General features: G+C 38.7%; 1 protein-coding gene across 2 annotated transcripts in view; it reads left to right on the top strand.

Annotated features, from left to right (window-relative positions):
- The window catches only part of ITGAV (integrin subunit alpha V), a 108,870-nt gene that overhangs the window by 35,676 nt on the left and 57,554 nt on the right, over positions 1–15,640 (top strand). For both annotated transcript variants that reach the window (XM_061433378.1, XM_061433388.1), the window contains exon 3: positions 14,340–14,431. In XM_061433378.1, the coding sequence (XP_061289362.1) occupies positions 14,340–14,431 (92 nt within the window). The remainder of the gene's footprint in view (positions 1–14,339; positions 14,432–15,640) is intronic.

Genomic DNA, 15,640 nt, shown 5'->3' with positions numbered 1-15,640 from the left:
GAACTTTTATTTAGGAATTATCTTCACTTAGGAATGAGGTCATGCTCAGTTAGCTTATGCTGAGCTTCTTGAAATTCAAGAGGAAATGGATGTGACTTTGAGAGAATATGTAAGTCTCTTAAATCAAAATACAAATGTTACTGAACATGAAACTAAAGGAGATGTAGGAGGTGGATTAAATAAACTGCTGTGCAGTTGTAAATTACATAACAATGAAAATGGTGCTATAGGTCTACTTTTATTGACATGTTGTGACATGGAAAAAAGTATATACATTTATATAGAATAATAGAATGTTTTTTTTTAACCTTTTATTTTTTTTATTGAAGGATAATTGCTTTACAGAATTTTGTTGTTTTCTGTCAAACCTCAACATGAATCAGCCATAGATACACATATATCCCTTCCCTTTTGAACCTCCCTCCTATCTCCCTCCCCATCCCACCCATCTAGGTTGATACAGAGCCCCTGTTTGAGTTTCCTGAGCCATACAGCACATTCCTGTTGGCTATCTATTTTACATATGGTAATGTAAGTTTCCATGTTACTCTTTCCATACATCTCACCCTACTTCCCCTCTCCCAATGTCCATAAGTCCATTCTCTCTGTTTCTTCATTGTTGCCCTGTAAATAAATTCTTCAGTACCATTTTTATAGATTTTATATATGTGCGTTAGAATACGATATTTATCTTTCTCTTTCTGACTTACTTCACTCTGTATAATAGATTATAGGTTCATCCACCTCATCAGAACTGACTCAGATGCATTCCTTTTTATGGTTGAGTAATATTCCATTGTGTATATGTACCACAACTTCTTTATCCATTCATCTGTTGATGGCCATCTAGGTTGCTTCCATGTTCTAGCTATTGTAAATAAAGAGTGCTGGAGTAAACAATGGGAAACATGTGTCTTTTTCCATTTTTATTTCCTCAGGGTATATGCCTAGTAGTGGGATTGCTAGGTCATATGGTGGTTTTATTCCTAGTTTTTTAAGGAATCTCCATACCGTCTTCCATAGTGGCTGTATCAATTTACATTCCCACCAACAGGGCAAGAGTGTTCCCTTTTCTCCACACCCTCTCCAGCATTTATTGTTTCTAGACTTTTTGATGATGGCCATTCTGACTAGTGTGAGGTGATATCTCATTGTAGTTTTGATTCCCATTTCTCTAATAATTCATGCGTTCCAAAGCCTTTGACTGTGTGGATCACAATAAACTGTGGAAAATTCTGAAAGAGATGGGAATACCAGACCACCTGACCTGCCTCTTGAGAAATTTGTATGCAGGTCAGGAAGCAGCAGTTAGAACTGGACATGGAACAACAAACTGGTTCCAAATAGGAAAAGGAGTATGTCAAGGCTGTATATTGTCACCCTGCTTGTTTAACTTCTATGTAGAGTACATCATGAGAAACACTGGGCTGGAAGAAGCACAGGCTGGAATCAAGATTGCCGGGAGAAATATCAATAACCTCAGATATGCAGATGACACCATCCTTATGGCAGAAAGTGAAGAGGAGCTAAAAAGCCTCTTGATGAAGGTGAAAGAGGAGAGTGAAAAAGTTGGCTTAAAACTCAATATTCAGAAAACGAAGATCATGGCATCTGGTCCCATCACGTCATGGGAAATAGATGGGGAAACAGTGGAAACAGTGTCAGACTTTATTTTTTTGGGCTCCAAAATCACTGCAGATGGTGACTTCAGCCATGAAATTAAAAGACTCTTACTCCTTGGAAGGAAAGTTATGACCAACCTAGATAGCATATTGAAAAGCAGAGATATTACTTTGCCAACAAAGGTCCATCTAGTCAAGGCTATGGTTTTTCCTGTGGTCATGTATGGATGTGAAAGTTGGACTGTGAAGAAAGCTGAGTGCCGAAGAATTGAGGCTTTTGAACTTTGGTGTTGGAGAAGACTCTTAAGAGTCCCTTGGACTGCAAGTAGATCCAGTCCATTCTGAAGGAGATCAGCCCTGGGATTTCTTTGGAAGGAATGATGCTAAAGCTGAAACTCCAGTACTTTGGCCACGTGATGCGAAGAGTTGACTCATTGGAAAAGACTGATGCTGGGAGGGATTGGGGGCAGGAGGAGAAGGGGACGACAGAGGATGAGATGGCTGGATGGCATCACTGACTCGATGGACATGAGTCTGAGTGAGCTCCGGGAGTTGGTGATGGACAGGGAGGCCTGGTGTGCTGCAATTCATGGGGTTGCAAAGAGTCGGACACGACTGAGTGACTGAACTGAACTGAACTGAATAATTCATGATGTTGAGCATCTTTTCATGTGTTTGTTAGCCATCTGTATGTCTTCTTTGGAGAAATGTCTGTTTAGGTCTTTTTCCCACTTTTTGATTGGATTGTTTGTTTTTCTGGTGTTGAGTTGTATGGGTTGCTTATATATTTTGGAAGTTACTCCTTTGTCAGTTGTTTCATTTGCTATTATTTTCTCCTATTCTGAGGGTTGTCTTTTCACCTTGCTTATAGTTTCCTTTGTTGTGCAGAAGCTTTTAAGTTTAATCAGATCCCACTTGTTTACTTTTGTTTTTATTTCTGTTACTCTAGGAGGTGGGGCATAGAGGATCTGGTTTTGATTTATGTCATCAAAACAAGGCAGAGTGTTCTGCCTATGTTTTCCTCTAAGAGTTTTATAGTTTCTGGTCTTACATTTAGGTCTTTAATCCATTTTGAGTTTATCTTTGTGTATGGTGTTAGTGTTCTAATTTCACTCTTTTACCTGTAGCCATCCAGTTTTCCCAGCACCATTTATTGAAGAGGCTGTCTTTGTCTCATTGTATATTCTTGCCTCCTTTGTCAAAAATAAGGTACCCATAGGTGCATGGGTTATTCTGGGCTATTTTGTTCCATTGGTCTATATTTCTGTTTTTGTGCTGGTACCATACCGTCTTGATGACTGTAGCCTTGTAGTATAATCTGAAATCCCGAAGGTTGATTCCTTCTGCTCCATTCTTCTTTCTCAAGACTGCTTTGGCTATTTGGGGTCTTTTGTGTTTCCATATGAATTGTGAAATTTTTTGTTGTAGTTCTGTGAAAAATGCCATTGGTAATTTGATAGGGATCACATTGAATTTGTAGATTGCATTTGGTAGTATAGTCATTTTCACAATATTGATTCTTCCTACCGAGGAACATGGAATATCTCTCCATCTGTTTATGTCATCTTTGATTTCTTTCATCAGTGTCTTATTTTCTGTGTACAGAAAATTTGTCTCCTTAGGTAAGTTTATTCCTAGTCATTTTCACAATATTGATTCTTCCTACCCAGGAACATAGAATAGCTCTCCATCTGTTTATGTCATCTTTGATTTCTTTCATCAGTGTCTTATTTTCTGTGTATAGAAAATTTGTCTCCTTAGGTAAGTTTATTCCTAGATATTTAATTCTTTTTGTTGCAGTGGTGAATGGGATTGATTCCTTAATTTCTCTTCTGATTTTTCATTGTTAGTATATAGAAATGCAAGTGATTTCTGTGTATTGATTTTGTATCCTGCAACTTTGCTAAATTCACTGATTAGCTCTAGTAATTTTCTTATATTATCTTTAGGGTTTTCTATGTATAGTATCATGTCATCTACAAACAGTGAGAGCTTTAATTCTTCCTTTCCAATCTGGATTCCTTTTCTTTCTTTTTCTTCTCTGATTGCTGAAGCTAAGACTTCCAGAATTATATTGAATAATAGTGGTGAGAGTGGACACCCTTGTCTTATTCCTGATCTTAGAGGAATGCTTTCAGTTTCTCACTGTTGAGAATAATGTTTGCTGTAGGCTCATCATATATGACGTTTACTGGGTTGAGGTAGATTCCTTCTATGCCCATTTTTTGAAGAGTTTTGATCATAAATGGGTGCTGAATTTTGTCAAAGGCTTTTTCTGCATCTATTGAGATTATCATATGGTTTTTATCTTTCAATTTGTTAATGTGGTATATCACCTTGGTTGATTTGCATATATTGAAGAATCCTTGTATCCCAGGAATAAACCCACTTGATCATGGTGTATGAGCTTTTTGATGTGTTGCTGAATTCTGTTTGCTAAAATTTTGTTGAGGATTTTTGCATGTATGTTCATCAGTGATACTGGCCTGCAGTTTTCTTTTTTTTTTGTTGTCTTTGTCTGGTTTTGTTATCAGGGTGATGGTGGCCTCGTAGAATGAGTTTGGAAGTGTTCCTTCCTCTGCAGTTTTTTGAAAGAGTTTTAGAAGGATAGGCATTAGCTCTTCTCTAAATGTTTCGTAGAATACTCCTATGAAGCCATCTGGTCCTGGGCTTTTGTTTTGGGGGAGATTTTTGATCACAGCTTCAATTTCAGTGCTTTTAATTGGGTTGTTCATAATTTCTGTTTCTTCCTGGTTCAGTCATGAAAGATTGAATTTTTCTAAGAATCTGTCTATTTCTTCCAGGTTATCCATTTTATTGCCATATAGTTGTTCATAGTAGTCTCTCATAATCCTTTGTATTTCTGCAGTGTCTGTTGTAACCTCTCCTTTTTCATTTCTAATTTTATTGATTTGATTCTTCTCACTTTTTTTCTTGATGAGTCTGGCTAGTGGTTTGTCAATGTTCATTTTCTCAAAGAACCAGCTTTTAGTTTTATTCATCTTTACTATTGTTTCTTTCATTTCTTTTTCATTTATTTCTGTTCAGATCTTTATGATTTTTTTCCTTCTATAAATTTTGGGGTTTTTTGTTCTTTTTATAGTTGTTTTAGGTGTAAAGTTAGGTTGTCTATTTGATGTTTTTGTTTCTTGAGGTAGGGTTGTATTGCTGTAAACTGTCCACTTAGGACTGCTTTTGCTGCATCCCATAGGTTTTCAGTTGTTGTGTTTTCATTGTCATTTGTTTCTAGAATTTTTTGATTTCCCATTTAATGTCTTCAGCAACCTGTTTGTTATTTAGAAATGTGTTTTTTAATCTGCTTGTGTTTGTGTTTCTTGCAGTTTTTTTCTTGGAATTGATATTTAGTCTCATAGTGTTGTGGTCAGAGAAGATGCTTGATATGATCTCAATATTCTTAAATTTACTGAAGTTTGATTTGTGACCCAAGATGTGGTCTATCCTGGAGAATGTTCCATGTGCAGTTGAGAAGGTGTACTCTTCTGCATTTGAATGGAATGTCCTGAAGATATCAATGAGATCCATCTCATCTAATGTATCATTTAAGACTTGTATTTCCTTATTAATTTTCTGTTTTGATGATCTGTCCATTGTGAGAGTAGGGTGTTAGTCTCCTACTATTATTGTGTTACTGTCAATTTCTCCTTTTATGTCTTATGTATTTATGTCTTTTTTGTTTTATATGTTTGTCTTATGTATTGAGGTGCTCCAGTGTTGGTTGCATAGATATAACAATTATTATGTCTTCCTCTTGGATTGATCCCTTAATCATTATGTAGTGTCCTTCCTTATCTCTTGTAATCTTCTTTATTTTAAGGTCTATTTTGTCTGATATGAGGATTGCTCCTCCAGCTTTCTTTTGCTTCCCATTTGTATGGAACATATTTTTCCATCCTCTCACTTTCAGTCTATATGTGTCTTTAGGTCTGAAGTGGGTTTCTTGTAGACAGCATATATATAGGTCTTGTTTTTGTATCCATTCAGTCAGTCTGTGTCTTTTGGTTGGAACATTTAATCCATTTACATTTAAAGTAATTATTGATATATATGTTCCTATTGTCATTTTCTTAGTTATTTGGGGTTGGTTTTTAGATCTTTTTTCTTGTATTTCTTGACTATATAAGTCCCTTTAACATTTGTTGTAAAGCTGGTTTTGTGGTACTGAACTCTCTTAACTTTTGCTTGTCTGAAAAGCTTTTGATTTCTCCATCAATTTTGAATGAGATCCTTGCTGGGTAGAGTGATCTTAGTTGTAGATTTTTCCCTTTCAGTACTTTAAGTATATCCTGCCATTCCCTTTTTGGCCTGCAGAGCTTCTGCTGAAAGATCAGCTGTTAAGTGTGTGCGATTTCCCTTGTGTGTTACTTGTTGCTTTTCCCTTGCTGCTTTTAATATTCTTTCTCTGTGTTTAGTCTTTGTTAGTTTGATTAGTATGTGTCTTGGCGAGTTTCTCCTTGGGTTTATCCTGTATGGGACTATTTGCGCCTCTTGGACTTGATTGACTATTTCCTTTTCCATGTTGGGGAAATTTTCAACTCTTCAAAAATTTTCTCATACCTTTTCTTTTTCTCTTCTTCTTCTGGGACCCCTATAATTTGAATGTTTGATTTTGTCCCAGAGGTCTCTGAGACTGTCCTCAGTTCTTTTCATTCGTTTCACTTTATTCTGCTCTTCAGAAGTTATTTCCATCATTTTATCTTCCAGCTCACTGATTCATTCTTCTTCTTCAGATATTCTGCTATTGATTCCTTCTAGAGTATTTTTAATTTCAGTAATTGTGTTGTCTCTGTATGTTTATTTTTAAGTAATTCTAGGTCTTTGTTAATTGATTCTTGCATTTTATTTTCAAGGTTTTTGATCATCTTTACTATCATTATCCTGAATTCTTTTTCAGGGAGTTTGCGTATTTTCTCTTCATTTATTTGGACTTCTGTGTGTCTAGTTTATTCCTTCATTTGTGTTGTATTTCTCTACCTTTTCATTATTTTTTTAACTTATTGTGTTTGAGGTCTCCTTTTCCCAGGCTTCAAGGTTGAATTTTTCTTCGTTTTGGTTTCTGCCCTCCTAAGGTTGGTGCAGTAGGGTGAGATTTGTGCTGAGTTTTTGTTCATTTTTCCTCTGATGGGCAAGACTGGGTGAGGTGGCAATCCTGTCTGCTGATGACTGGGTTTGTATTTTTGCTTTGTTTGTTGTTTAGATGAGGTGTCCTGCACAGGGTCCTACTGGTGGGTGGGTGGTGCTGGGTCTATATTCAAGTGGTCCTTTGTGTGAGTTCTCACTATCTGATACTCCCTAGCATTTGTAGTTGTCTGGTAGTCTTGGAGTCATTGTTCCCACTCCAAAAGCTCAGGGCTTGATCTCTGGTCAGAAACAAAGATTCCACACGTGGTTTGTTACATCATTGAGTGAGATGAAAACAAATACCCCAAACGAGAAACCAAAGATGAACCCAGACAAATGGCAGTTCCAAAATCAGGCAAATAATAATTAAAATAATGAGATATACACATATACATATATACCCATGAGCAAAGTCAAAACAGCCCAACAAAAATGAAGTACAGTTGATTGCTCCGGCGAACAAAGGAAATAAGAAATTATGTTTACCAGTTAAGAACAAAACTAGCTAAAGCAGAAAGTGGAAAACAAAATTAAAGTAAGGTGCCAAGTAGGGAATAAAGCAATGAAAAAAAACTAACTATGTGTTGAGAGGAACTTAAAGAGAAGAAAGAATAGATATGCAAAGTTAAACAGAGGTAGATGAAGAAGATTTATATACATTAAAGATTAACTGAAAGGGGAAGAGAACAGTAGATAGGCAAACAAAGAAATACATGTAGAAAAAAGAAAATAGATTTAAAAAAATGAAAATTACAAAAAAGAGAAAAGAAAAAAACTGAAGAAGAAAGAAAAAAAAAGGAAAACTCCACAGAACTGCAAAAGCCCAACGTAGAGGCAGAGGTTTATAACAATAATAAAAAGTGTGACTGAATATACATATCCACCCATAAGCAAAATTAAAACAGTCCAACAAAAATAAAGTACAATAGATTGGCCTGGCGAACAAAATGTTTATCTGCCAGGACAAAATTAACTGAAAGGCATAAATCGGATAACAAAACTAAAGCAAGGGGCCAATTGGGAAGTAAAGCAATGAAAATAAAACAAATATGTTGAGAGGAAAGGAAAGAAAGAAAAGAAAGAAAGAATAGATATGCAAAGTTAAATAGAGATATATAAAGAAGATTTGTATACATTAAAGATTAAGTGCAAGGGGAAAAGAAGAGTAGGAAAAGCAAACAAGAGAATAAATTTAGAAAAAGTAATAATAGGTTTAAAAAATTAAAAATTAAAACTAAAAAAAAAGGGGGGGGGGAGGGAGACCCCCCCAGAACTGCAAAAGCCCAATGCAAAGGCAGAGGCCTATCACAACAATAAAAAATGTGACTGAGGAAAAAAAAAGCTCAAAAGCTTAATTTCATAGTGCCAATAAAGTTGGCACGTACAACAGAGGGAGGGGAAAAAAGGGAAAAAAAATATCCTAAACAGTCTACAGAACAAATTGAAACATAAGAATAATAAATGTTTTTCTTGAGTCACTGCTGCTAGAGTGCTTTCCCTTGCTGGCAGTCACAGTCCGCCTCACCTCCCTAGGGTGCCCTCCAACACTCTGCTGGCCTCTGGACCTACTGTGGGGGCAGCTCAGATGCTAATCTGGTCCTACTCCTGTGTGTTCTTGCCTCCAGTGTCCACAGCTATCAGAACTAGTGCATTTTCTTTTGTGGGAGCTCTCAATGACCTTTTATATATTGCGTAGACACAGAGCCTGCCTAGTTGATTGAGTGGATTTAATCTGCAGCTTGTACAGCTGGTGGGAAGGTTTTGGTTCTTTTTCCTCAGTCACACTGCCCCTGAGTTTCAATTGTGGTTTTATTTCCACCTCTGCATGTGGGTCGTACACTGGAATTTGGTCCTGAGGATGCCCTGGAAGGTCTTGGATTTGCCCCTGTAAGGGCCAGGTGTGGAGGTGGTACAGCTGCTTGGGCGTCAGGGGTTCTGGCAGCACCAGGTACTCAGGGGAGTTGGCAGTTAGGGCAGCAGGAAATATGGTGCTGTAGTAGGGTATGGCAACCAGTATTGGCCAGTACGCCCCAATATTCTTGCCTGGAGAACCCCCGTTCCTGACAGAGAAGCCTGGCATGCTGCAGTCCACAGGGTCACAAAGAGTCAGACAATACCAAAGCAACCCTGTGAGCATAGATGCAAGACTTTTTTTTCCTGTGGCAGCTCTGCCCCAGTGAGAGTTGAGCAAGAAGGTAGCATAGCTGCTTGGCTTGCAGGGACCCTGGTGGTGCCAAGTGTGTAGGGACAGGGACTGCTTCCACTGAAGGAGTTATGGCCCTATCAGAGTCTTTTTCAAGCCTCTTGTAGCTGGCGATCAGAAGGCCTCTTTGGCCAGTCTTTTTCCCTTGCTCCGCCTGTTCAGGCACTTAGAGGGCTCCCTTGCCCGGGGTCCTCTGTTGTTCGGCATGTCAGGCACATAGAAGGGCCCCCCTGCCTGGGGTCCTACTCTGTAGATCCGCGGGTCAGGCACTTAAAGGGGCACCCAGGGTGGGGTCCTGCGCTGTGTTTCAGTGCATCAGGCGTTTGATGGGCCAGTCTCTGTATTGTTCAGCTGCTGATGCTGTTGTGTGGGGGGAGAGAGGCTATGGTGACTTCACTCCCTACGTGTGACTCAGCAGTGTCACCTTGCTTCCATGGATGCCTGGCTTTCCTCCACAGGCATTTCCCACCACGATCTCTTCCCTCACATCCCGTCAATCCATCTCTCTGCAGTCAATGACAGCTCTTGCCCTGGGATTGCTCTGCAATCCCTAAACTCCAGCTGCCAGCCACTGCGCCTTCCAGGGGATATATGTCCTTGTCCGGGATATGTATGGCTGTGGCAAGGACTGTCTTATTTTCCTTCCATTTAGGCTGCCACAGATCAGCTGTTTCATTCTCAGCCTTAAATGTGTCTCCTCTGACTCAGACAATTGCCCTGATGTGGGGATCGGACCCCTGCTCTTTCCCCTACCTGCCGAGGGCAGGTCCAGTCCTACTAACACTCCTGTTTCCCACCTAGTTCCTTCATCCTACTGAGTTTTGCCTGGGTCTATATGTTCTTTTCTGCTTGTCAGGTACTCCTGTCCGCTCTCAGCTGGTGTTCTGTGTGCACTTCTGTGTCTGAACGTGTATTCCTGATGTATCTGTGGAGAGAGATGTACTCCACATCCACCTACTCCTCTGCCATCTTGTTCTCTGAGTGTTTTTTAAATACTGGCTTAAAATATCTATTTTACATAAAAGAATATGCATGTATTCCTAAAACAGATGTTTAGGATAGATACCAAAATATAAGCAGAGGCTGTTTTGTTTCTTCATGGTAGGATTGTAGTCTTTAGATTTGTCTTTGCATATGGCTTTATTTCATATTTTTTTTTCATTTGTTTTATAATACTTTTAATGGTATTATTAGAGTAAATGTGTGTGTGTGTGTGTGTGTGTGTGTATGTTTGTGGTCGGTCGTGTCCAATTCTTGGTGAGTCCATGGACTGTAGCCTACCAGGCTCTTCTGTCCATGGAATTTTCCAGGCAAGAACACTGGAGTGGGTTGCCATTTCCTCCTGCAGGGGATATTCATGACCCAGAGACTGAACCCACATCTCCTGTATTGGCATGTGGATTCCTTACCATTAGCACCACCTGGGAAGCCCAGAGTAAATATGATAAAGAGTGGAAATAAAAGATATTCTGTTGTTGGCCTACAGTACATACAATTTTACTTGCTGACTGCTGTACTTTTATTTTGCAAAATTTTAAACTTACAGAAAATTTGAAACTGTAATGTAATGAACAGTATCCCCTTCACCTAGATTCAAGTATTCTTGCAGACATTGTGGAACTTTACCCCCAGAATACTTCCTATGGCAGATAGTTCCCCATAACTAGGACCTTCCCTTTTATAACCACAGCACTGTCATCATCACAGACTAGACATGTGTCATTATTACAATACGGTATCTAATAAAGTCCTGCTGCTGCTGCTGCTAAGTCGCTTCAGTCATGTCCGACTCTCTGTGACCCCATAGACGGCCGCCCACCAGGCTCCCCCGTCTCTGGGATTTTCTAGGCAAGAACACTGGAGTGGGTTGCCATTTCCTTCTCCAATGCATGAAAGTGAAAAGTGAAAGTGAAGTCGTTCGTTCATGTACGACCCTCAACGATTCCATGGACTGCAGCCTACCAGGCTCCTCTGTCCATGGGATCTTCCAGGCAGGAGTACTGGAGTGGGGTGCCATTGCCTTCTCCGAATAAAGTCCTATGTAACTTGAAAAATTTCTTCAGACAAAAGAGTCAGTCAAGGATCATATCTTGCATTGGGTTGCCATGTCTCATTGTTCTCTTTTAATCTTGAATCTTACTATTTTTCTTTTGTCTTTTATGACATTGACATTTTTGAGGAAGCTATACCAGATATCTTTAGGCAGGAATACTTATATTTGCAAGAATATAGTGATGTTGGGTCTGCATTTTTTTTTTAATTGAAGTTTTATTAGAGTATGAGGAACTGTATAGAGCCATAATTTGAATTAATTTGAGTTGCACCTCTCCAGTGTGGTACTTTGGTTCATGAAAGAACAAAATACAGAAATACAGAAAAGTTGTGCTTCTGCTTGGATATCTTTAGGGTCTTGCTGAAAAGGCTGTTTTAAATGAAAGCAGAAGTAGAAGGCAGCAATTGTGATAATGCTGTACCTTCTGTTCAGATACAGAAGTCCATAACGTCAGTTCCCTCAGGCTAAGCTTACCTGAGTTTATCAGGTGATGGTGACTGGAAGTGTATCCCTCCAGGCACCAACTGTTTCAGGTTCGTACTGTATTTCTCAGTAATGTCAGGGAGGGGCGATGCCTTTATTTCCTTTGCAGAAAAGAATAGAATAGAAAGCTAGTGAGAGAACTCAGCTTGCAGTGGATTTTTTAAAAATCCTATTACATAGCTTGTAATCATACATTTATTGGCTAAAATCCTAGAAAAAACTATTAATTGAATCCAGTTCTTCCAAGGGCAAAGCCTCTTTGCAGTTGTAGGTCAGGCCATTTTTAGTGTTTTGTTTTTAGAATATGTGTTGCTCAAACTGTGCTAGGCTGTACTGCAATAACAACATTTTTTTTTTTCCCTTAAAACAAATACCCAGATCTTACTCACTTAAAAAAGGATAAGTTCTTGCTCATGTCATCGATTTGTATTGATCATTTGGCTGTTTTTGATGGTTTGGAAACTTGAACTATGGCTTCTTTCGTTAAGGAATTCCACACCATCTATTGTTTTCAGTTTCATAGATGGGAGAAAAAAAACATGGAGAATTTATATCCACTGTTTTTGTTTTGCCTTGTTTTTTAAAATGAAATGACAATTTGAGATTTAACATATAAGTGATACAATGAAGCATTTGTTTTTCTGTGTCTGGCTTATTTCCCGTAACATAATGCCTCCTAGATCCAACCATATTGGTGGACATGGAAGGATTTTTTTTTCTTAAGGTTGAACAATATTCCATTTTAATTATAGACTGTATTTTCTTTTTTTTTTTAGTTCATTCAACCATCGACATTTAAGTTGCTTCTATGTCTTGACTGTTGTTAATGATACTTCAGTGACAAGGGAGTCCAGATATTGCCTTAAGATAGTGGTATATTTCCTTCAGGTATATTCCTAGAGTGGAATTGCCAGATCATACAATAATAGTCCTATCTTTAATTTCTTATGTCGCCTCCATACCATTTTCCATAATGGCTGGACCAATTTACATTGCCAACCAGCAGTGTATCAGGGTTCCCTTTTCTCCACATCTGATAATAGCCTTCTTAACTGGTATGAGATGACACCTTATTGTAGTTTTGATTTGCATTTACCTGATGACTGCTGAAGTCATATCCACTCTTAACTGACTTGAGCTAGAAGGAACACATGCCACTTCTGCACTTAACTTATTGATTAAAATGAGTTGTGTGGCTTTAACCTAACTGGGAGGATGGGAAATGTAAGGGAGCACATGGACTGTTGGGGGACCCTTTAGGTCACTGATGTGTCTTATTGCCAGTGAGGTCAGCATGTGAACATCAGCATCAAAGGCAAGCCAACCACTCTTGGGAAACCTTGATTTTCTTGGTAAAAGGCATATATTAGTTAGTTCATTCATCCTTCCTCCCTCCCTTTACCAATAAAAGGGTGCTTTGTGACCACTGACAAAAGTGAGTGGTGTTTAGACTACAGATAGAGGACTTTGGTGGAGAAGGCAATGGCAACTCACTCCAGTACTCTTGCCTAGAAAATCCCATGGACGGAGGAGCCTGGTAGGCTGCAGTCCATTGGGTCGCTAAGAGTCCAACATGACTGAGCGACTTCAGTTTTCACTTTCATACATTGGAGGAGGAAATGGCAACCCACTCCAGTGTTCTTGCCTGGAGAATCCCACAGACTGTGGGGCCTGGTGGGCTGCCGTCTCTGGGGTCGCACAGATTCGGACACGACTGAAGCGACTTAGCAGCAGCAGCAGCGGAGGACTTTGGAGAGTGACAATTCAAATTATTTATTTTTTTTGCAAAAACAACAAAAAAGTTAAAAGAATTGCATAGCTAATATGTCCTTCATCTTGCCTATGAAATGTCTGGCATTATTGAAATGATCATTAATTATTTATAATTCTTCAGTTGATCTTAAAAGTCCTCAAAATGGAATTGAATAACCATAAGCACTATCTTAGAAGGTTGAGATTTAGAGAATAGATTTAATCAAACCTCCTGATGATATTTACATATTGGCTGGCATTCTTAAAGCTGACACTGGTCTGATATATCTCTCCAGTATAGTTATTGAAATATCTGTTTATAAGGAATGATTATTATAAGTAGATTTTAAGAGGAACAGACTAATCTTTAAGAATAGTCTCTCCTAATAGTTTATGGATTTATTTCTGTAATTTCTTTTTCATTGAGCCGATCAAGAACTTTCTTGTAGAAAATATTTTTATCTTTTTCTTTTAAAATCTATAGTGCTTTACGAGTACTTGGTATACTGGAAATAATTTTTTCAATAATGTAGGCTGAAAAATAAATGTTTGCATGTAGTGTGCCAAATCTAGTTCTTTTTCCTACCAGCCAAATAATGTCTCCTGGACTCTGACTCATGGTATAATGTCATTCGCAAGATCTTAGTCTTTTACTTTAGTCTTTAACTGTTGGTGTTCTATAAAGGTGTTTCATAGCTTTCTATTTTTAGAAATATCTTTATGCTACAGAAAGAACTTTGGGGAATACAAAAGGTATTTAATAGTTAATTATCTTATAATTAAGCAACTGGAAAATTTCACTTATTGTGACTTTTACACATCTATATTATGATCATTGATAGGGCAAGTAACAAATCTGATATACTTCCAAGTCATCTTGCATTTTATTTTTCTGACTAGTTGAAAGTATAAAGTATATAATGTTTTAAAGTGTATGAAATAAGTAGCCAAATTTGATTAATCAGAGGCATGCTATTTGTAAACCTCACTGAGTTGAAATAAACTCTGTTATACAAAGAAAGCATATTTTGATTCTCACCCTCATGCTTTTAAAAAAAGTTTTAAATTTTATTTTATTTTATTTTAGGCAACAGAGATTATGCCAAGGATGATCCATTGGAGTTTAAGTCTCATCAGTGGTTTGGAGCATCTGTGAGGTCAAAACAGGATAAAATTTTGGTAAGTTTTACGCTTTTACTCACAGGTTAAATTTAGTCAATTTATGTGAAAACACAGGAAGTTTTGTGTTTGAAAGCTGATAGTAAAATTCAGTGTGCTCAGGGGCACAGAGTCTATTCCGATAACATAGCTCTAATTACTTTGTACACAAAGGTCCATCTAGTCAAGGCTATGGTTTTTCCGGTAGTCATGTATGGATGTGAGAGTTGGACTATAAAGAAGGCTGAGCACTGAAGAATTGTTGCTTTTAAACTGTGGTGTTGGAGAAGACTCTTGAGAGTCCCTTGGACTGCAAGGAGATCCAACCAGTCCATCCTAAAGGAGATCAGTCGTGGGTGTTCATTGGAAGGACTGCTATTGAAGCTGAAACTCTAATACTTTGGCCACCTCATGCGAAGAGCTGACTCATTGGAAAAGACCCTGATGCGGGGAAAGATTGAGGGTAGGAGGCAAAGGGGATGACAGAGGATGAGATGGCTGGATGGCATCACTGACTCTATGGACATGGGTTTGGGTGGACTCCTGGAGTTGGTGATGGACAGGGAGGCCTGGCGTGCTGCGGTTCATGGGGTTGCAAAGAGTCGGACACAACTGAGCGCCTGAACTGAACTGAACCCCTTCTAAGGATACCTTCTCTTTCACCCTTCATAGACTTGGCTTTTGCTACTTTCACTGTCATTCCTACATTGGACATTTTTTCTGCCCCATTTGGTAGTCCCCTGGGAATTTGTTTCTCTCCAGCAAGGTTTATGAACAGTGTGGCTTTGATTACTCAAATGCCCTAGTACCTCCTTTCCTTACGAATAAAACACCCTTACCTTTGCCTCATCTTCCTCTTTGCTATAGTCTCCTTCCTTTGCTCATCTTTTCGAAGACTTGTTGAAATGTTTTCTGTAGTAACTGTCTCCACTTTCTCACTTTCCTTCCTCTTCCCAGCCCTTCCTGTCTGGCTCAGGTAGGCATGGGCAAGGTCACTTTTGACTTTCAGGTCAAGAATATTTTTCTTGGCCCCTCAACACTATTCAGGAAGGTCACTTGAGCCACACTTTTTGAAATACTTTTCTTTCCTTGGCTCCTGGGACTGTACTCTTCCAGTGTCCTCCCTTACCACTTGCTCCTTTTCCATCACCTTTAGTAGCTCTACTTCTGCTTATTTTCTAAATGTTGGGGTGTCTGAGCTTTGGTCTGGGCTCCTATTTTCTTGAACTG

The sequence above is a fragment of the Bos javanicus genome, chromosome 2, assembly GCF_032452875.1.
Source record: "Bos javanicus breed banteng chromosome 2, ARS-OSU_banteng_1.0, whole genome shotgun sequence".
In the NCBI taxonomy this organism is placed as follows: Eukaryota; Metazoa; Chordata; class Mammalia; order Artiodactyla; family Bovidae; genus Bos; species Bos javanicus.
Note: the sequence above shows the minus strand (reverse complement) of the source record. Positions and strands in the feature narration are given on the sequence as shown.